Source organism: Ptiloglossa arizonensis, chromosome 4 (assembly GCF_051014685.1).
Source record: "Ptiloglossa arizonensis isolate GNS036 chromosome 4, iyPtiAriz1_principal, whole genome shotgun sequence".
In the NCBI taxonomy this organism is placed as follows: domain Eukaryota; kingdom Metazoa; phylum Arthropoda; class Insecta; order Hymenoptera; family Colletidae; genus Ptiloglossa; species Ptiloglossa arizonensis.
In genome coordinates this window covers 28,589,775-28,610,906 of record NC_135051.1, presented here as the reverse complement: position 1 = coordinate 28,610,906, position 21,132 = coordinate 28,589,775, and the positions used below count along the sequence as shown (strand labels likewise).

General features: G+C 43.0%; 3 protein-coding genes across 7 annotated transcripts; 2 read left to right on the top strand and 1 right to left on the bottom strand.

Moving 5' to 3' along the window:
- Positions 1-1,533: 1,533 nt before the first annotated feature.
- Positions 1,534-20,738, bottom strand: Ttll5 (Tubulin tyrosine ligase-like 5). Of its 4 annotated transcripts, none has more exons than XM_076309348.1 (13): positions 20,606-20,738; positions 10,759-10,934; positions 10,338-10,421; positions 10,142-10,265; positions 5,086-5,192; positions 4,806-5,019; positions 4,467-4,723; positions 4,187-4,386; positions 3,888-4,117; positions 3,621-3,819; positions 3,397-3,562; positions 3,201-3,341; positions 1,534-3,137 (listed from the first exon to the last, which is right to left on the bottom strand). In XM_076309348.1, the coding sequence occupies exons 1-13, from the start codon at positions 20,609-20,611 to the stop codon at positions 2,600-2,602; spliced, it is 2,442 nt and encodes an 813-aa protein (XP_076165463.1). In that variant the 5' UTR covers positions 20,612-20,738; the 3' UTR covers positions 1,534-2,599. The 4 variants fall into 4 exon arrangements, with proteins under 4 accessions (XP_076165463.1, XP_076165464.1, XP_076165467.1 ...); XM_076309349.1 differs by having other exon boundaries at positions 10,841-10,934; positions 20,606-20,637; XM_076309352.1 differs by lacking the exons at positions 10,142-10,265; positions 10,338-10,421; positions 10,759-10,934; positions 20,606-20,738 and adding an exon at positions 5,869-6,234.
- Positions 6,104-9,860, top strand: LOC143145713 (uncharacterized). Of its 2 annotated transcripts, none has more exons than XM_076309353.1 (2): positions 6,104-6,244; positions 7,645-9,860. In XM_076309353.1, the coding sequence occupies exon 2, from the start codon at positions 7,662-7,664 to the stop codon at positions 9,402-9,404; it is 1,743 nt and encodes a 580-aa protein (XP_076165468.1). In that variant the 5' UTR covers positions 6,104-6,244; positions 7,645-7,661; the 3' UTR covers positions 9,405-9,860. The 2 variants fall into 2 exon arrangements, with proteins under 2 accessions (XP_076165468.1, XP_076165469.1); XM_076309354.1 differs by lacking the exon at positions 6,104-6,244 and adding an exon at positions 7,062-7,267.
- On the top strand, positions 13,017-15,651 carry LOC143145684 (uncharacterized). Its single transcript, XM_076309285.1, has 3 exons — positions 13,017-13,259; positions 13,876-14,041; positions 15,242-15,651. Exons 1-3 carry the CDS (start codon positions 13,017-13,019, stop codon positions 15,649-15,651), a joined length of 819 nt encoding a protein of 272 aa, XP_076165400.1.
- Positions 20,739-21,132: the final 394 nt, after the last annotated feature.

Here is a 21,132-nt window from a genome sequence, read left to right as displayed (position 1 = left end):
GGTGATGGTGCCACCCATGCTTTTCTTTTTAATTAAATTTTCTCCCCATTAAATTATATTTGAATTTTGCTTCAGCACAGATTTGGAAATCAGAAGTTAATAGATGATGCGTATTGTTCTTAGTTTTATAGACAAATTTTTATTTCATTATCTACATCCAATACATGGGCGAACATCTCCTGTCTCGACATCTAGCGCTTCGCTAACGAATTATTTCCCGATAAACTTGAAGATTTTGCCGTAGATGGTGCCACCTATGCTTTTCTTTTTAATTATATTTTCAAGCCATTAAATTATATTTGAATTTTGCTTCAGCACAGAGTTGGAAATCAGAAGTTGATAGATGATGCGTATTGTTCTTAGTTTTACAGAAAAATTTTAATTTCATTATCTACATCCAATACATGGGCGAACATCTTCTGTATCGACATCTAGCTTTTCGCTGACGAATTATTTCCCGATAAACTTGAAGATTTTGCCGTAGATGGTGCCACCTATGCTTTTCTTTTTAATTATATTTTCAAGCCATTAAATTATATTTGAATTTTGCTTCAGCACAGAGTTGGAAATCAGAAGTTAATAGATGATGCGTATTGTTCTTAGTATTATAGAAAAATTTTAATTTCATTATCTACATCCAATACATGGGCGAACATCTTCTGTATCGACATCTAGCTTTTCGCTGACGAATTATTTCCCGATAAACTTGAAGATTTTGCCAGTGATGGTGCCACCCATGCTTTTCTTTTTAATTATATATTCAAGCCATTAAATTATATTTGAATTTTGCTTCAGCACAGAGTTGGAAATCGGAAGTTAATAGATGATGCGTATTGTTCTTAGTTTTATAGAAAAATTTTAATTTTATTACCTACATCCAATACACGGGCTAACATCTCCAGTCTCGCCATCTAGCGCTTTGCTGATGAATTATTTCTCGACAAACTTGGGCATTTTGCCGTAGATGGTGCCATTTGTGTTTTTTGGAATATTTTGTTTTTCAACAATTTAAATTAGTTTTTATTTGTGCTTCTACACAGAGTTAAGAATCGGAAATTAATATATTACGGATAAATTATAACTGTACAACCATCATTTTTCCTCGTTATTTGAGGGAAATTTATAATTTTTTACCCTGACAATGTAACAAGTTTTCTAAGTACAACTATTAAAGCATTAGAATGTAGCAGCCATAATATAAATTTTTCATAAAAGATAGGGATAAGTAATGCGTTCGGATCTGTAGATAGGATTTCTGTTAGAATGTAAATGCAAAATATAATTTGTACGTAAACGGCGCTACGAACTAGGGCGTTTGGCCGTCGACAGCGCCGCCCAACCATCGAGCCTATAGGACGTGTACATCTTCTTCCTCTACTCAACTGCCATAGTTTACAGCGGGGCAATTTTCGAACTCGTGCGATTGATTCGTATCGCGATGAACAAGTTCGAATAAAATTGTTCGAACTTTGACCAGTGAAGCAATGGATTTCAATTTGAAGGAAAAGATCATCCTCGTCAGAAAACACAGAGTCTGCTTTATTACGTTTTATTTCCAATACTTGAAATCGAAGATTAACTTTACAATGCGAAAATACGTACGTACTAATCGATGCATTTCGATATCGTTTAAATATTTAAGATCTAAGAAGGCTGCGCGGTAATCGGCCCTACGGTTGACGTTTCAATGCAGTTGTACATGGCAATTATTTTATTCATAGTAAATGCAGTAAGCTGACTAGTAAATTTTACAAATCACAGGTATTAACAATTGTTTTATGTACATCTGCAAAGTTTCACGAGCGGGCACGTGCCCTCGAAATAATCGACTCGCTGCGTAAAGACGAGAAGCGAACTGTGCATTCGAGTACGATAATAATATGCCGTAGAGTTGCACTTTGCACGCATAAGTATTTTACGATTTGTACCGCGCTTTGAAATCAAATTGTCCAGGATATAAAAAATATATTCTTATACGTGTAGAATGGACGCAAACCGACGTGGATATAACTTCAAGCAACGAATCGACTAAACGTAATATATGCTCTATTTAAGTAAATATATTAATTTCTCTTACGCAAACTAATACTCGTTGTACGATTTCTTTATCCGGAGACGTCGCGCTATGAATACGATAATGGTAATAACAATATTCTTTCGTGCTGCGAATGTTGGGGATAACGTTAGGACCGTGTTCGTTCGCATCGCACGAGATCAACTCGCTGCGACGAATTGTGACTGAAATATATTCTTTGGAACTATGTATACAAGCTGCGTATCCTTGTTGTATTAAATACTGACGGCATTGTATGGATGGATACGATTGGTACCTGCCAACCTTTTTCGCACCAAGAGTCTTAATTCGATTAACGAGTCGTTGAACGTTCGTGTGTATAAACTGTCTTAGGACTAGCTACAATTTGAACGAGTACGTCGTAACTGCCTTTCGATTTGACTAGACGAGGAAAAATATAAGTAGGAACGTGTTTGTTCGATGCCGAAGACTAGTTTTAAGATAAAACCGTGATACAATTGAAGAATGTGCGATACTTTTCTAGCTTAATAAATACGAGCGAACGAGCGAAATTTTAGGGCTCGGTTATGTGCGCGGGGCTTTCGTAGGCCTGGTGATGGACTGATTGCATTTACACTGTTCGCTGGTGGCGGCATTGGAATATACGCGGGAGGTTATGTGCGGCAGAGATCCCAATAAATTGGGTCCCGGTAGGCTACCCGCGAAACCGCTTCGTCCCAAGAAACTGTGAGCACACTTGTACAGTCTTGTTTGCAGAATCAATATATCGTCCAAGTCCTCTTCGCTCGCGGCGGCCAGAAATTTTTGGAAAAGTCTATTGGGAACGGTACGAGGACGATCCACCGTATCGGCATAAAGATCCGTCTCCCGATTGTACAAATGTAAAAAGTCGGAGAGTTGCTTGGCGGTAACGGCGGCACGATCTTTGTCGCTCAATTTGCAGCTTGGCAATGTGAAGAAGAAAGGCGTTCTTAAATTGCTAGCCGACTGCTGAAGAAATTTCATTACTAGATCGCAGCACGCCGGATCGGCGTTAGGTTGCGATATCTTGCGCAATATGTAACCCAAATATAAACCGAACGCTTTTCTGGCTTCTCCGGGACTAAAAAGAAAACGTTGACGCGATGATAAATAGACTCCTCCTATCTTGTAACGATCTACCAACCTGAGTTTGTTTCCATCGTGCATGGATTGCACCACTTGACTCTTGTACTTGTGCTTATCGGTATCCATGTTCTCCTTACTGTCGCCACGATCCAAGCTTTGTTTGTGACCTTTTACCAAAGCCCTTTCGTATCTTTCGTACCTGTAACGAGTCATCGTGTTACGAATCGTAAAAAGCGCGATAGTGACCAACTTACCTGGACAACCTGTCCAGCGTAACTTCGGGGATGATGAAGCCGGTAATGCGACTAGCTGCTGGGAATAACTGTTCATGCAACATGAGATTGTAATTGGTGTTTACGTGTTGCGGAACCCTGCCCGGTCCCAACGGATCCGAAACTACCGGTATTCCCGTTGTTGGATCTGTAAATACCGTAATCGAGTATAAAACGTAACACATTGCGTGCACATTTTCGTTTACCTAAATATTGCGAATACATTTCCCATGATTTTGGACTAGGAAATATACGAACGAATCCTCCTCGTCTCTCGAATTGCGCTTTCGCGGACGCTACTGTTCGCTGTTGTTCGGAGGTTAATCCCGTTTTATTGACGTTACCGCTTTTGTTGACATTCTTTTTCCTTTGCGACAACGTCTCGGCCGAGTGTACTCTTCTGCACTGAAAACAGGGGAACGCTGACGCTCGGACGAGTACCGTTGAAACAAAATCGCGTCGGAGTAACTTACACTGGCCATTCTTTTCGTAGAGGTAACGGTAGCTCGATTCGGATGCATGGTTTGCGGCCGTAACATGGGATCGATCGCGGGTATACCGACGAGAGTGAGTAGATCGGCTATCAAGGCTGATTTCAATCTAACGTCGAGCGGCGAGTCGCATCCCAACGATGGGGTTAGATTCACTTCCAGTAACCATGGTTTCAACGTGTCGTCGATCAAAATATCGAAGCCGAACAGTTCTGAAAACGAGAAACGCCCATTGATGGCTTTCGTCGAAATTTCGTATCGCACGACCGTCGTCGAATTACCGAAGCAGGTTTCCGGGTGCTTGACGAACTGCTTAACTCCGCTGACGATACCGGAGGCGGTCGCGAGGATCGATTTTATTATGATATCTTCGACGCGTTGCATGAGCGATTCAGTGTCTTGTCCCATCGAACGCAAATGTCTGAGCAACGCCGACAAAGTCCATTTGTGACCCACGTCTTCCGCGTCTGGATCCTCGCTTCTGTGGAATAATTTAAAATGAAACGAAGAGAATAGAACCGAGAAATCTCGCGTGGTTACACTACGGTCGATCTTGCTCACTTAACGTAATCTACGTGGAATTTGTTGATGCTGTAATTGCACAGATGCATGCAAGGATTCCAAACGTACTGGTTACCACCGTCGTACTTGACCGTGGCGAATCTAACCAGACCCTCCTCGTACAGATATATCAACAACGGATCGTAATTGGTCACAGCGACGTACAGCCGTAGATCGCATTTGTGCCCGTCGACCAGAAGGGGATTGTTTATGTATTGCGCGACGATCACGGATTCGTCCGTAAGGATCTTCTCGGGCTGCGAGCAAAGAAACAATGAACGGCAATGTGCGACCTGAGCCGCGTAATCGAAACTCGTACTTAAAAATTATTATGCTCACACTGTTAACGATATAAATACCACGTCCACGGGAACTGGCTTTAGGTTTGACGATCCAGGGTCCGCGATACCTGAAATGAGCCGTGAGCAATTCCCGCGATTCACTGGGCAGCAGAAAGGTTTGAGGTATAAAGTCCAGATTTCTCAGACCTTTGCTGCGCTGCATCGCCTCGATGTTCTTGTACAGACGATCCTTTCGTGTAATTTCGTACGATCTGCGATGGAGCAACGACGAATTAACGTTCCGATTAGTTCCCGATTTACGTGTCTGTCTGTTATACCTTGGGAAATGATTCACTTTCTGATAGGGCATCAAATTCCGAAGAATATCCGGCTTTGGATGATTTCCCATCCACAAGATGTTAAATTCCGTCTCGTTGATAGGCACCTGAAACAGAAACGATCGTTCTCATCGCGCGCGCGCTTTTAATATTCTCGCTGCGTTGCTGCTGTATCGCCTTCGTCGCGACCTTGCGGTTACTTTTCGTGGGAATGATGTATCGCGTGGTGTCTATGTAGGCGCGTGTATTGGCGCCGCTGGACTGCCGATCACCGAGAAGGACGAAAAAGTCCGTTCGCTGCGATCGCTTTTAACGTCTATAAATCAACGGTAGATGTGTCTCGTCTCGGTGAGTCACCACGGTAGTCCCCCGTATTCGAAGCTTTACGATCGAACGAATGGCAATCGTACTTACGAAGCATAAGTTCTGTTGACGCATAGTCGGTCACGTAGACGCTCGTTGACTTTTCGTTTCGTTTATCGATGCGGTAAATTGAACCAAGGTCGAACTCCTCGAGGCTACGAATCGAATCGATGTCGAGGATCGATCAGAAGGAACTGCTCTCGACTCGGTTAGCCTCGTCTCGTCTCGCCTCGTCTCGTCTCGTCTCGTCTCGTCTCGTCTCGTCTCGTCTCGTCTCGTCTCGTCTCGTTTCGTCTCGTCTCGCCTCGCCGTGACGAAGCAATGCGGAAATTAAAGAGGAAATCTGCCGAACAGCTCAGGGACATGGACGCGCGAGTACGTTGATTTCTACGAGTCACGGTTAATTTTTCAGTCACGAACCTTTCGAGTAACGCGCGACCCTCGAACGTGTCCTCGCCTGTTGCACGCCGTTACCTGCGCCAAATTTCGAATTTTTTATTTCTCTGTGACTTAGAGTTAATCGACGTCGAATTGTTTGTACGGTGCGACGCATCGGTAAATAAATGAAATGAGTCCATTTTAAGGCCTCTATGGCGAAAGGAAGATCCGAGTGGTCGAATACGTTCGGTCCCGTGATGGACGGAGAAGCGTGGCACCGTGTGGTGGGCAAGCGGAAAGCCGGACGACGAGGTCGAGAGCCGAGCCTAGCCATCAGCGCGTACAATTCCGTGGCGGTGGTCAGTCTAGCACGAGCCGCCGCTCAGGAGACACCCGTAGGGTACTTGCTTGTTTCAAGGTAGGCATCTGCCGACGCCTGACTATTTTCTCCGATCGTTCGCCCCTTCTTATCGTCGACTACAATTTTTCACGCTATTTTACGTGAAAATAATTGATGCGTTCTTCGATTTCGTTGGGCGCGTTGTTGAAAGCGAACCGAACGTACGATCGCTCGGGACGATGTAGAAACGTGCGATTTTAAATACCGTTACTAGAAAGTGGCGTCGATTGCTCGCAAGTAGAATGAACGAAAAAAAATGGTCCAGTGAAAGTGTCGCAGCGGCCTGTGTCGGATTTGGGGTGTTTGCTTTTATGTAACGGAACGTGCGAACGATTCGCGGTAGTACGAATTTCGAAGTCCGTCTTTCAAAACTTTATGTAATAACGTTGAATCTATTTATTCCATAAATTCCGCGTTACGTCTCCTCTGCAATTCTATTCACGTTCACGAATGGTAGCTATTTCGCGGCTCGTGAAATTACATTACAATACCAAGCGTTGGTTGATTAACCAGAGGCCGCGCGGGCGCGGACACGGGCACGCGCGCGAAAACATGCCATGCTACTCGCATCATTCTCCCGCCAATCTTTTCGTAATCGCACAGCGTGCTTGATCGAATACGAATCTCTATGTAGCTGAACTTTTATCGTACACGATAGAAGAAAAAATGAAAGAATAAATAGATTGTTTCTTCTTATTGAAACAGATAACGTCGAACGACCGAATCGAAAAGTTAAGTTATCGTGCGTTGTACCTATCTATAAATATCGTCTGCTTCTGGAACGAAAATAGTCGAGGCATAAATTTGCATTTTAATTAAATGTCAAGGCGCTCGTTCCCTCGCGTCCCTATTGAATTTTAGTTAGCGCGAAACGAAAAATATGAATGATGAAGTTACGTACTCGTTCGACTGCCCTTTATGAAAATGACCAGTCGAACGAAATAATTTCAAATTTTTATAAGACGCGCGATGAAACGGAGCATACTATCGCCCGAAAGTTTACGCGAATGGCAACGAGAATTTTTCACCGGTGATAATTACGTAAGAAAGTTGTTTTACAGAGCTTCTTTCGATAAACATCGTCCGGAGAAATACGTATGTATGTCTCCGACGGTCGTGTTCAAGCAAGAAAACTCGTGTATCGTGTTTCAAGCATAGTTAACCTCAAAATCGTAATACTAACCTTATTTCGATCGTTACCCCGTATAACTTTCTCCGACGTACGTATATACGTTGCGCCGTTCTAATTTCTTGTCAATCGCAACGATATTCCATACCCATGAATGAACAATTGCCGTGTTAAATATTCTTTTAATTGCTCGTTTGTATACTATAGCTAACTTGCGAATGGAATTTTCATCGACAACTCAGTTTCGATCTAATTGCGTACGTTATGAAATATGTATCGCGTGTTCCAGTGAATGAACGAGAGAAGATGCCTGGCCACCGTCAGCCTAACTCCCTGGAGGGGCTTAGTTTGGGACGAGTGTGTCAACAGCTCGACGGGACGTGCCGACGGTTGCAGATGCTTTCACAAGAGTCATCTGCCGCGCAAGTGTTGGCTTATGCGAAGCAGACTATCAGACCTTATTATATAAATGCTTTACCAGCGCGTTTACGGTCTCGAGTCGTCGAAGAAAGTTCAAAAATGTTGTACGGACCAGCATCCGATGGATTGACGTTAAATTCGGGACCAGCTCCATTGTATCTACTGGCCATCCTTCTTGGTCACGATATAAGGCAATTGAAAGTGAATCTCTGTTGTTATTATGGATGTAGCCATCAGACATCGTTATTAAAACTGCTCGCGTCCGAGGGAATTGGACTGGAATCTTTGGAGTTGGCTCGTTCCGCTCTGTTAAGATTGGACTGTAAACTACTAAGATCTGCGCTTCTGAATATGAAGAATCTGATAAGTTTGACTCTTCGCAATATAGCCAGCGACGCGGTGCTTCAAGTTGTGGGGAAAGCTTGCCCGAAACTGGTACTTTTGGACGTAGCTTGTTCCAGACAAGTGACAAATGTAGGATTAAAGCAATTACTGTTGCAAGTGGAGCTTAGGGATAAGGCGCCTCGTACGGTGATGCAAGAGCCTACTACTTGGTCCCGTTTGAAAACTTTCCTCTCGAAATTAGAAATGAAGAATTCTAAATCGGAAAAGAAGGAAAAACAAGGGGTGCTATTGGAATATTACGAAAGCAGAAACTTTCTCTGCGATACGCTCAGAGTGCTCAACGTTGCTAATACTGGAGTGACCTGTGCTGGAGTACTTTTGGCTCTGGTGCACGTTCCACGATTGGAATCCTTGGCGGAATATAGTCATACGGGGAGAGTTGTGGAGATAATGAGTAAAGGACTGGTCGGATTTAAAACTCAATTTAGTCTGACTCAAGCAAAAAGTTGCAGAACCACACCGGCTCGTTTGGAACTTTTGGCACAGACGTGCCCAAAAGTGGAAAAATTGCACATTTCTGAACCTCGTCATCCACCAGAAGCTTTACGGCTATTTCCTCGTGTTACTTCTCTGAGCGTGCATAGTATACCACCTCATAGGGATTGGTTGGACGGTTTTTACGATTATCTTCGCACCAATGGTCAGAATTTGCTCGAACTTAATCTCAGAATAATTCAAAACGAAAATACTGTACAAGTGGACTTGAAAGAAATTTTTAGCAGTTGTTGCAATCTTCGAACATTCACTAACGACGGTTCGAATACAATTTGGAACGAAGGAGCCGATCCTCCGCCGTTAAAATGTTTAAAAAAAATTCAGTTGGGACGCGTTGTAAGTGCCGTTGCTATAACGAAAATTCTTTCGTTGGCTCCGCAATTGACGGCATTACACGTTCATAGTTGTTTCGATCTCACAAACGAACATTTGGAAAAATTATTGAGCACATCGAGCAAACACGAACATTGGAGAAAATCTGACAAGTGTGAAAATAGTTTGGTGCGTAATCTGACGTGTTTTTATATATACGAGGCCAGTAAAGTGTCCGCAACTACTGTGTTGAATATGTTTAAAAACTGTCAAAGACTGAGAAGAATTGGAAATTTGGCAAATTGGGGTTTAGATTGCGAAGGTGTCCTAATGCTGAGAACAACGCTGACTCGGGCAAATCTGGATGTGGATCTGTGCCCAGGAGCGCATTGGTTTTGGAGTAACTGTATCCAGTAATAGATTTTTTTTTACGCCTACATTACCGATAAAAGTAGCTCCTTAAAAGTTCGACTATTCGGTCCACTAAACGAGCGACTATCACTCGATTGGAGTACATTATTCTTCGACGAACCATAAGATTGTCAGTATTAAAAATTATTTCGATAAATATAAGAGAATTTTGTAGGTGAGAAAAAGCAAAGATATATAAATTTAAATGTAACTTTAGAAACAGTAATCGACCGTTTTATCGTCTTGTAAAATTGTGTTTTTGCAATTTAAATAAGTACAGTGCAAAAAAACAGAGAGAAAAAAAAGAAAAGATGTATATACGCTGTTCCATGTTATGGTAATTTACTTTTTGATAATACTACTTTGATAAATAAATCAAAATATGTAACACAAAGCGTGAGATTTAAAAATATTCAAATTCTTTTCAAAGAAATCTAAATCGTACTACTACACTACTACTACTACTACTACTACTACTACTACTACTACTACTACTACTACTACCACTAATAATAATAATAATAATAATAATAATAATAATAATAATAATAATAATAATAATAATAATACTATGTAATTATGTATCGGTAAGTACTTGACGATTCGAATGGGAAAAAATGTTACAATTAAAATCTGCGTAGCATAACTATAATAAACATTCCTCGCAAAAACTGTTCGACTATTTTATTTCGGAGTAAAGTATCTTATATACTGTATATGGACGTAGATTACGGAAGACTCACCTCCGTTAAACCATGCGATTGCAACAAGAGATTGATAAGCTTGGTATCCGTTTGAAAAATTTTATAGGTCATGTGTAATTTTCTTGCCGGTGGTTCTTCCGGGGGTGTTGCTAACGCGGAACACCTAAAAAAAAAAGTTAATTAGACGTGTACATAATAATGTACGATATGCGGCAGAATTGTCTTTTAAACTCACTTGAAACGTAGAATAGATGTTTTGTTTCCGGTTGGTCCGTTCAATAACCATTCGTTGAGTTGCGGACTGTTGTCTTTCGTTGTGCTGCAAAAGCATATCGTACAAGTTGGTGTACCGTGCATTTCCGTAATTTCGCACATCGATATGTTTCTCGGTGTGACGCGCGCGAAAATTAAAATATCCGAACCGAGATGTGCGGCAGCTAGAAAATACTCGACGCAAAAAGTTTTCCTTTGATAACGTAGAAGCGTCGGATAATTATCGGACGTCGGTAAAAGAGAAATCGCACGGATCGTTTCCATGAAATAGTTCGTACTTGAATTAATTACGTTTTATAATATAGACCCTGTATTATAAAGATACAAGTACGAACGAAAAGTATTACTAAATGGACGATTTTTTGAACTTTTGTTCGATATACCTTTCCAACGATTCCGATTTGTGCGGCTTATGTACAAGGGGCTCTAGGGTCTCCTCGCTGCTGTTCGACAATTGTGACATACCGGAAAGACTGGAAGACGACATCAGTTCCTTCGGTCGTTTTCCTTCCAGCTTCCCCGTGGCGTTGATTTTCGTTTGAGGCAGCATAATTTTTATCTGGAATCGAAAGTATTCGACCGTTATACATCGAAGATGGAAAAGATTCTCTCTAGATCGCAAAATAATCCGTGTTTGGGTACCCGAGACGAACCCGCCGCCTCTCACCGGTCTAATTAATCGTCGATCGGTAATCTGAAAACCGTACACGACGCGTAAAGAGAGAATATTAACGTTTCGGATGTGTTGTCACGCGCTTTGACGAAAACGTCGACAATCGCGTAAACGAAAAACTACGAAGGCATCAAATTTAAAACGTCACGTTGCTCGTTGGTACTTGATACGACGATGAATGGACAAAATCCGTAACTCGCGTTTCCGAATGCTTATGACTTGAATGGAGAAATTCGTGTATCGGAGTACTGTCGCAACTGTCCGTATATACATATCTCGTGTACCCGATACAAGCTTCTTGAAAATGTTACGAGTACTCGAGTAGTTGGGCTCGTACTTGGACGAGGGCGGTATACCTAATGCGTTTTTCTTCCGTTTATCCGTACGACGTATTAACGTAGTTCCATTGTTACGTTTTTAGACGACCTGTATACCGACGAGTAAATATGTATGCAGTTCGTTCACCTTCTCGTACAAGGGAAGTATAAATTGGTCGCGCGAAATAGTTATTGACAAACGTCGCGTAGAAAATGTTATTCCATTGAAAAAAAAATCGGTTCGCTATTCCTTCGCGTTGGTCGCGTACTTATGGACTGACATCGATTTTCTGTCCTATGTTTCCGTGCACTTTGCTCTTCTGGCGCTGGAATGTTAATGGGTAGCAAATATAACCACGATGTAGCTGCACCTTGACTCTTGCCAGACTCGCCGAGTTTACGCGGACAATCGGATCAAGGTGCGCGATGGATGGAAAGAAAATTAAAGATGAAACCGACGTATCGATGTTCAATAATAATCGTCTGAAATATCGTGTTACGTGCAAAGAGAAATCGGTTGGAAATAGTACCGGCGGCAACGGTTGATGAAATACATATCGTATATGTAGAACGAACGCCCGCCGGCTCTCGATTCGATTGGTCTTTCGTCGAGTAAAGCTACGATTCGGCCGCTGTTTCGTAAATGTGCTCGTTCGATATTCAACGAGCTCGCGATCACCACGATACTCCGACTCGATCGAATAACAAGTATAATACAATTACAATTTTCATTGGTTTTTTGCTCTCGAATCGGTCAATGTTTTATTATAGAGAGCGTCGGTAATATAGGTCGTTGAAAGAAACATTGACTGCAAAAGTCGTACGATGGTTTCAAGGGGCAAATATCACGGCGAGGAGAACAGTCAACTTTGTTTCTTTAACTCTTTCAGCACACCCGGGAACTATAGGTGCCGTGACGCGCCGTTTGCAAACCGTTTCGGTTGCTGGCAGTATGCGCGGTATTTCGGTAGTTTGTAACGACATCGACAGAGGTCTACGATTCTCGGAAATGCTCGTTTCTGTTCTACGATACTTGGTAAAAATACGAATTCCGAAAAGCGAACTCGACGACAGACGTAGCGATGGAGGTAGCGATGGAGGTAGCGGTGGTGGTATTTGATGACTGAAACGACTCGAACGTTTCGCGTGCCTAAAAGTATCGCGTCTTACGATGATCAATTATCCCGAAACCAATGATTTTCCTTGAGCGTGTACCCTGCACACTGCACGTGCGAGAACGTGTCACCCGCATCGTGAATACACGTATGTATACGTAACGTATACGCGCGTAGGTTGCACCTTGTCGAAAAATGAGAATTTCCCGTGTTCGTAGGATAATCCCCAGGTGTACATTGCAGGTGAGGAACGAACGTTCGGGTAATCGACGTTCGATCGAAATTGCCGATAAAGATGATCCGTTCCGTAAAGACGGAAATCGACGTCGCTCGATCGGAGAAAACAAAAGCGGCGGGTGGACGATTGACAGATGTCAAAATTCCTAGTCACGTCGGCTCGATGCAGTAACCCTAAAAGAAACGGAACCAGCGAGTATCGCGACCGGAAATTTTCCCCGCAACCACCTTCATCATCGGAAGACGATGTGAGAAGACGCGCGCGTAGTAGCAATGTCGGAAATGGAAACGCAACGAGAATGGACGAGCTTGCGACGATTACTCGCAAACCGATTAGGAAACGTGTCAGAAACGGGAACAAATGCAATGCGCTGGCCGTAAATCCAACATCGTTTCCGACAGCGGAAATCGCTTCGTTACCGGTGGAAATCATCTTCGAAATTCTCTCCTACCTCGACTACAAGGACCTATGCGCAGTGAGACGCGTGTCCGTGTTCTTCGAGCGACTCGCTCGCGATCCGTTTCTGTGGCGAGCTTACGAGGTAACCGAATCGCAGCGCGCACCGTGGGCCGTGATACGTATGTATGCCCAAAGAGAGACCACCGACCCTGAGACGGCTTTCACCGGACAAGTTTTCTTAGAGTCGATACTGCGCTCCACCAGGCTTCCGGATCCAGTCGTGTTCTTTCAACGCAGCGTATCACTTCGAGGAACCGTTTCGTCGTGTATCTCCTCGCTTAAACCGTCAACTGTTTCGCGTGTACAGTTTGCCATAACACCCAACGGATCTCTCGACGGTTATCGGATATACGGAAAATCCATCGGTATCAATGTGTCTCCGACGTGTCTCCGACATGTCTCTGACGTGTCTCCGACGTGTCTCCTCGATGCAGCAGCATCTTGTCCGGAAAGATTTTTAATGATCGGAGTAACCGAGATTGATTTTTCAATCGATCGATCGAACGTATCGAAATACCGAAATCCTAAGAAAAATAAACGAACAACTAATAAACCAACTAACTAACTAACCCGAAAGCCTCTGGAGAGCAGTACGAACGATCCGACAGGCTCTGTCGACCACCGTTTTGGCCGATTAAATGCTTGTTAGTTGCTTGTCCGTTCCGTACCGAATCGCAATTCCGCGATGCTAATTTCAGGTGACGAACAACGAACAGGACACAGCGGAGGTGATTACGGAGTTGAAGAGGATGCCGTTGTTGAGGACATTCAGCATAAGCGTCCGAGCGGATTGCGACGATATTCTACGGCAGCTCTCGCTGACGAACAAGAGGCTCGAGGAGCTGCACATTTCTAATTGCACAGGTTCCATTCGCGGTCCTCGTTGCCGTTGTCTTTCGCTCCTCTAAACAAGCCTTGCTTTCTCCTCTTCTTTCCCTCGTTTATCTCGTACCATTCGTACGTACTTGGAAACCGGACGAATGAGAACGATACGAAATGGAAAACGGAATAACGAGAAAGAGGGACAGAGGGAGTGGGTCTTGGCAACGCGTCGAGCAAAACAGAGAAAGAACATCGACCGTAGTCACTAGTTCTTAATGGTGCGTAGACGCTTTCAGTCTCTTCTCTTCGCCCTCGGCGATGTCAGCCGGTGGTTCCGAAAGATAGAAAGTTCGTATTGAGTCACGAATACGATATGCAACGTTTAACCTGGCAACCGAATTATTTATCGTTTACAGGTGCGACGTAATTAGTATTCCAAACTCGTTTTCATTACACGCGACCGCAGTCTGTTAAGAGGCGCTGCTACGTTCGAAGGTGGAGAAAGGGCTTTGCACCGCAAAGCGTTCGTTCGTTCGTTCGTTCGTTCGTTCGTTCGTTCGTTCGTTCGTTCGTTCGTTGAAATCACGCGACCTGTTCTTAACACTCTTTATACCATTAGTCGGTAAATAAACCATCGATACGCGTCAAATTGTAATTCTTGGCTCATTTGGATATTATGTATACTTTTTATGGAGAAATTTTTGATACTTTTCTTTTAAACGAGATTCCGAAACTTGGAATAACACGTATATCAGTGGTGGAAGAAATCTTTCACGAGATGTTTTCCATTAAGGAATACAAGAGAAGTCGAAACGTATAAATATGCGTACAATTTTATGAATACCCTGTTTTTCAAAACGAACATACATACATACAAACGTGCGCGCACGCGTGCATAGCGATGAAATCTCTCGTGTGGTGATCGTTCCGTGTCTCGCTTTCCGCGTGCACCGTATCGCTGTCACACCGAGTTTCTCGAATAAAACGATTTATTCGGTATCTTTTACGATATCGATCGTTCGAATAACTCGTTGTGCGTGAAAATTAACGAAACAACAACGTAAACGCAACAACACCGTTCATCGTGTTTGCGTGTTTCCGTCGACGAGTAACTTGTGCAGTTGAATGTGAAAACACTTCCGCGTATTCGTGTACACCTCCGTACAGATAAAATTCAGGAAAAAGGAAGGGAAGGGAAGGGAATCGATCGATCGAAAATTCATCGAGACTTTCTTTCGACAGGCTCGACGTCGAAATTGTACCTACGTTCGGGCCGGCTGATCCGCATACTGGAGAGATGCAGGAATTTGCACACGATCGATATACTCGGGAGCAGATTCCGCGGGCAGAAATTCTATCGACTACTGGGCAACATGGGTCCACGACTCAGAACCGTCTACACTCCGGCGACTAGGTTGCAGTTCTGCACGTTTATCGAGCACGCTTGGCAAATCACCGAACACGACCGCCAGACGATCTGCTCGACGTGCATCGGCGCGAAGAGTTGGGCACCCCTCTGCTACTTCCTGATCAAGCGACCCGACCGTGGCGCGTCCACGATCCTGATCAGCTACCTCCGTAACGACATCGTGCTGATCGACGCGGATCGACCGACTCGTAAGCTTTCCATCACCGAGACAACGCGCTCCTGACACAAATCGAATTCGAAATAACAACGATCGCACGACAATGTAAAAAGTGTACAAACATCGTAAAATGGAAACTATTTCGCCCGATTTGTATTATATTCGTCTTGTGTACGTACAGCGTACGTGTATACCTTGCTTCATTGTACAAATATATGCTACTACTCGCACTTTGTTCCGTAGAGGCCAATCTCGAAATTATTCCCGCAATCTAGCTACTCTTGAGGCGACGTGCGTTCTGTGCAAAACGCCGGTCGCCGCAACGCAACGCAACGCAACGCAACGCAACGCAACGCAACGCAACGCAACGCAACGCAACGCAACGGAACAGAACACGACACGATGACGCTGCATCGCGAGAAAGAACTCATCGTGTATATATGCATGCATACATGCATACATACATACATACACATATGTAAACACTTAAAAATGTTTCTTACAATTAAATTCAAAACGACCGTGTCGTATCGTAAATAGGTCGCTGCCGAGTCTGTTACACTCGACCGTATGATCGAGTGAATCGTTAGCTGTGCAAAGACGCTGGCTAATACCTAGGAAGTGTTAACCTCTGTTCTCGACGGAGTAATTAAAATCAAAGTTTCACCGATGCGCGGGACACGCGATTATTCCTGGTGAATCGTAGATCGATTTTCATCGCGCGAACAGTAACGAGTTCCGATGAAATGTTCGCGGTGCCCGATTCCTTCCTCCCTCACCGGCGCTATCACCCGTTTCATCATCGCTGCGTAGGAACGTATCGCACCAATAGCCACAATTTACCGAACGAGCGTGTTCCGGAGCTCAAGTACGGTATTAGAACATAGTACAGCAAACGTTCGTCGATACGTGGCAAAAGGACCTTGTTTCTTCGATCGAAAGGGAGACATTTGTTTGCAAACGTTGCGTGAACATCGCTCGTTTCGTGATTCGCGAAATGAAACGCGAGATGATCGATAGTTTTCGGTAAATTCGTTTTTACCGTGTGTGAATTTTACGATTTTCGACCCTTCTCCTCCCGACCCGAGTCTTCGAGAATTGCTCTCGAAACTTGCCGTCGATTTACGGTTTCTTCTTCTTCTTCTTCTTCTTCTTCTTACCGGTTTCAACGGTTTTTCTATAAATACGCGCATCACGAACATTTCTTTGAAATTGAGGCGAGAAAAAAGAACGAAAAAATCGAAAAACGATCGAACCGATTGTTCGTTATTTATCTACAAAGCTAACCGATAAAGTAATTAAACTTCGCGCGCAGAAAAATGTTCATCCCGCCGTTCCCTGTTCTCTTCGCGGCTTCTTTCACGGACCGTTTACGATGGTATCGATCACTGCGCGAAATACGAGAAGGAACGAGCACCCGCTTTCGAGCTTACGGATTATCTATGCAAATGCAGTGGAATCCTGATCGACTAGCGCCGACAACTATCGCGACAAGTAACCCGCGGTGCGGACACAATCCTCCCTTCCCACTGGTTCTCGAGACCGCCAACAGGTATTATATTTCCAATAACTCCTTCGTCGAATAACAAAAGCACTCCGCGTGAACGTGAACCGTGTAAACGGTCTTTAACGCCCGGACCCCGATGCGTCTCTCCGCGTTGTTTGTTCGATCATCGACTGACCCGGAAGTGACGAATAGCAACCGCTTCGTTGCATCATCGAATCGATGGATACATGTAGCGTGAATCGATGCTTCTCACGGTGGACGATTAACTGTATCTCGTGACGCTACGCTCGATCGATCGACCATTTTGGTGTTTCATTTCCGGTTTGGTACGACCTGCGATATATCCGTACGCTATTACACGCACGCTCGGACAGGTTCCAGTTTCGGAGAATCCGTATGCCGTAGTAATGGAAAACAAACGAAAGAAAAAAGCGCGTGGCACCCGGTTCTCGCAGTTACTCTGTAGATACACCATCTAATTTACTAAAACTGTTTGACTTTCAGAATCGCTTCTCAATGTATTTCTCACCTTGGTCCGAAACAGTTTGTCGTTGTCATCGTCGTACAGTAAAGTAAAGTATAGTCAAATTAAATAAAATAAATAAACGGTAACGTTTCGTTTACAGGGAACAAATCTGAGCTGAGCTTGATATCTTTCGATCGTTTCGTAAGATCTGCTATACGGATTCGAAGATTCGGTACCATTTGCTGTTTTCAACGTGTTCCTGAAATTATATTTACATCGTCGAGACGCACAGCCCGTTATGACGCTCAAACGTTCTTACACGTTCCGATTAAGAAAAATCATGTTCCACCATGGAGCTCGTCGTTAGACTAAACAATAGGCGAAAACGGCTCTCTATAAGTACTAGTATACAGAGTGTATCAATGCATCCGGGCATAACTTGACCTTGTTTACGAGTTACAGCCACTTTATAATATTTCAATCACTCTGGTTGCAAACCGTGCACCGTGAACACGGTGTTTGGTATGATTTTTTTTTCTCGATAGAATAGCGATACAAATATTTCATAATTAAGTATCGCGCGGTTTAAGATTCTCTTAAACGATTTTCAATTGACCAGGCAGAGACAAAAAGCCAGTTCGTCACACCTGTTGTATACTTCGACAAACCGCACCATATGTCCGCCTTGAGTTTCGATACAAGCTTTTATTTTAACGTTTTTTCATTGATCACCGGATTCGTTGACAACCTTTGATACGCTGCAAAGATAGATTCGTTACCTACCGTTCGACCGTAAACCGTAATACCTGGCCCACGGACGGTCGAACGATGCTCGTAACGAAAAAGGAAAACAATTTGTTCTCAACGAAATCGAACAAGTTGTATGATCGATCCACGCTTCGTATGATAATTTCAAACGAGATATCGTGTCACGGTACACGAATAAGAACCGAAACGTAATTCTATTGTACGTACAATCCTACAGAAACTCGTTAGGATAAAATGCTCGTCGTTTTACTCGCACGAGGTAACGCGTTTTCACCAAGGGTTTACTCGTGTGAAACATTTTATGTTGCACGCTACGTATGTATACCACTCGCCCAAGAGGAATGTTGAGAAAAAGGCCCTTCTCCTTCTCCTTCTCCTTCTCCTTCTCCTTCTCCTTCCTATTAAGCGTCTTAGTTGGTACGGGAGCTGGTTACTTTCTGCTCACGCGGAAAAAATTATTGGAACCCAGCGACATTCTTCTTGGACGCGTGATATACGTACTTCCTTTTACGAAACGTACGAGTGGAAATTTTGGCTCGACTGGGGGAATACGAGTTGCAAAGATAAATGTACCCCGACTTGCGATATGTTGCGATTCTTAACACGGACACAATCACCTGTCGTTCGATGAATCTCGCCGAGATACACTTACGTTAACGCTATTGTTACAAAGCTGACGTCGTACAAAGAATCGTTCGAATTCGATCGCAAAACGGCGATCGGCAAACGGCACGTCGCACCCCCGCCTGTCTAACGCAACCGCACCGTATAACAATTTATACAACTCCGCGTACTTTACAATTGTTCTTCAAACAATCGTATCGATCATAGTTGCATAACTTTTCGTACGATAAACCATTTTATTTTTCTATACTGTTGCTGAGCTAAGACCGAGTTTTACGTTTCCAAATCGCATTTCTTTCTGTTCCGATAACGCCATCGACACGATTTTCTCTTTTAAGCATTGCACGCTCATTGATCAAAATAGAAATCACGTTACCGTATACGGTTTTGTAATCGTATTTCCTATGCCGCCAGTGAAAGATGCGATTATTGGTGTACCGCGATAAGAATGGTATCTACCGAACGCATTTCGTCGAACCAAGTGGTACATTATTTACCAATTAACGTGTTACCAAATTTAGAAACGTGTCCTTTACAGACATTTTTATCACGTTCCCTTGTAGTTTTTGACAAGTCAATGGAATTACTACGGAACGTTTGAAGATCGGTAGAAAGATTAATTTAGTGTTCAATGTATGGTAATTAATCCATAATATATTGAAATTTTACCACAGTAAGACGCACGATTGCTTAGATTTACGTTTTCCCATCTTTCTACTTATCCGGTATTTATTCTCTGTTTGCGTTAACGTAGAAAGTAGTTCACAAATTAAACTGTGTTTATCAACTGGAGAAAAACTCTGAGCGAAAAATAATTGAGAATCCCAAATTCGAAGCGAAAAAGATAAAATATTTAAATCAGGCATGCTCTATTTGCAAATTGTTTACGACTCGAAACTGTTTTTGCTTCTCGTATTTATACGCGTCTCGTTGCATCTCGTATTTTTACGCACCCAATATTTCTATGCCCCGTGTACTCTAATTGCTGACATTTACTTCTCTTTATTTCTGATACTACACTTTCTCACCAAGAATTTCGTGCCTTTGTTTTACCAACAAACAACCGAGTGAACGCGGATATTTATCTGCATAATCGTTGGCACTGCTACGAGATTTGCGCTAGTTATGTATATAGATATCAACCTATTTCTCTAGCATTTAAGAAGTCTACGAGGAGACACCTATGTGCTTCGACAAGAATAGAATGCGTAAAAATAAACGACGCTTTCGGATGGAAATATCGAATAAAGGAAACTAGATATCGACGTTTCAGCTGGTGTCCTCAAATATCCTGAAAACAGAGACGATTCTACGATCCCAAAATCTCCAAGATGGCCAAAAGTTAAAAATTCGTTGAAAGATAAGCACACCTATTCTTCTGATTCTTAAGTAAATAGTACTCCGATTGAATATAACCGTTCAAACAGTCGATATGTATCTTTCAACGAGAAGAAAATTATTAAATTGAAACACTTTGACGGAAGCAAAAATAATAAAAAAAAAACGCTAGAAATCGGATCAAAGTAAACGGTCCATCGACTCAGCTGAGATGAAAAAGGACGATGCTTGTCACCCTGGCAGACGGCGTGTTGCCCGCGTGCTCAATAAACATTATACGATAGATATACTTAAACCAATTCTGTGACAATACTCACCAGCATTCGAAAGGACGATTAATTTTTATTGAACTTCCGCGCGCGTAAAACATCACTATTAATGCTTTCCTTCAAATTATATCGGAATAAGGAGAAAACTCTTGACAAACCGCAGCCATACCGTATGGCAGTACGACCAGAACTGCCTCTACCAACTGGAAGACGAACTAATCAAGTACATATCCGAACAAAACTTTTCACCTAACCTTGTCAAGAGTAACCACGCCTTTTATTGGATCTGTACAATGATACCGCTTCGAGTCCAACTCCCGAACGACAAAAACGACATTTGTCTTTTAACGTGGTTTACGGTACGATTCGTTACAATTTATTCGTTATTAATATATTGATACAAATTTTTTAATACACTTACGCGTAATGTTAAGTTAACACAAGCGCGTTACGTTTTGCGAATTAAAATTTTCTTCTTGCGTATACTCGTCGCGGGCTGTTCGATCTGTTGGTATTTTTTTCTTTCTTACGAAATTTTTTAATTGCGAAATAGGTACTAAAACGAATCTACTAAA

What these genes read in the sequence shown, in the direction of transcription:
- LOC143145713 (XM_076309353.1), top strand. Translation starts at nt 7,662, where the DNA reads ATGCCTGGCCACCGTCAGCCTAACTCCCTGGAGGGGCTTAGTTTGGGA.
- LOC143145684 (XM_076309285.1), top strand. Translation starts at nt 13,017, where the DNA reads ATGGACGAGCTTGCGACGATTACTCGCAAACCGATTAGGAAACGTGTC. An exon ending in TTCTGTGGCGAGCTTACGAG is followed by an intron (nt 13,260 to 13,875) that starts GTAACCGAATCG and finishes TGCTAATTTCAG; the next exon opens with GTGACGAACAACGAACAGGA. An exon ending in GCACATTTCTAATTGCACAG is followed by an intron (nt 14,042 to 15,241) that starts GTTCCATTCGCG and finishes TTCTTTCGACAG; the next exon opens with GCTCGACGTCGAAATTGTAC.
- Ttll5 (XM_076309348.1), bottom strand. An exon ending in AAAGTGAATCATTTCCCAAG is followed by an intron (nt 5,020 to 5,085) that starts GTATAACAGACA and finishes GCTCCATCGCAG; the next exon opens with ATCGTACGAAATTACACGAA. An exon ending in ACGCTGGACAGGTTGTCCAG is followed by an intron (nt 3,342 to 3,396) that starts GTAAGTTGGTCA and finishes GACTCGTTACAG; the next exon opens with GTACGAAAGATACGAAAGGG.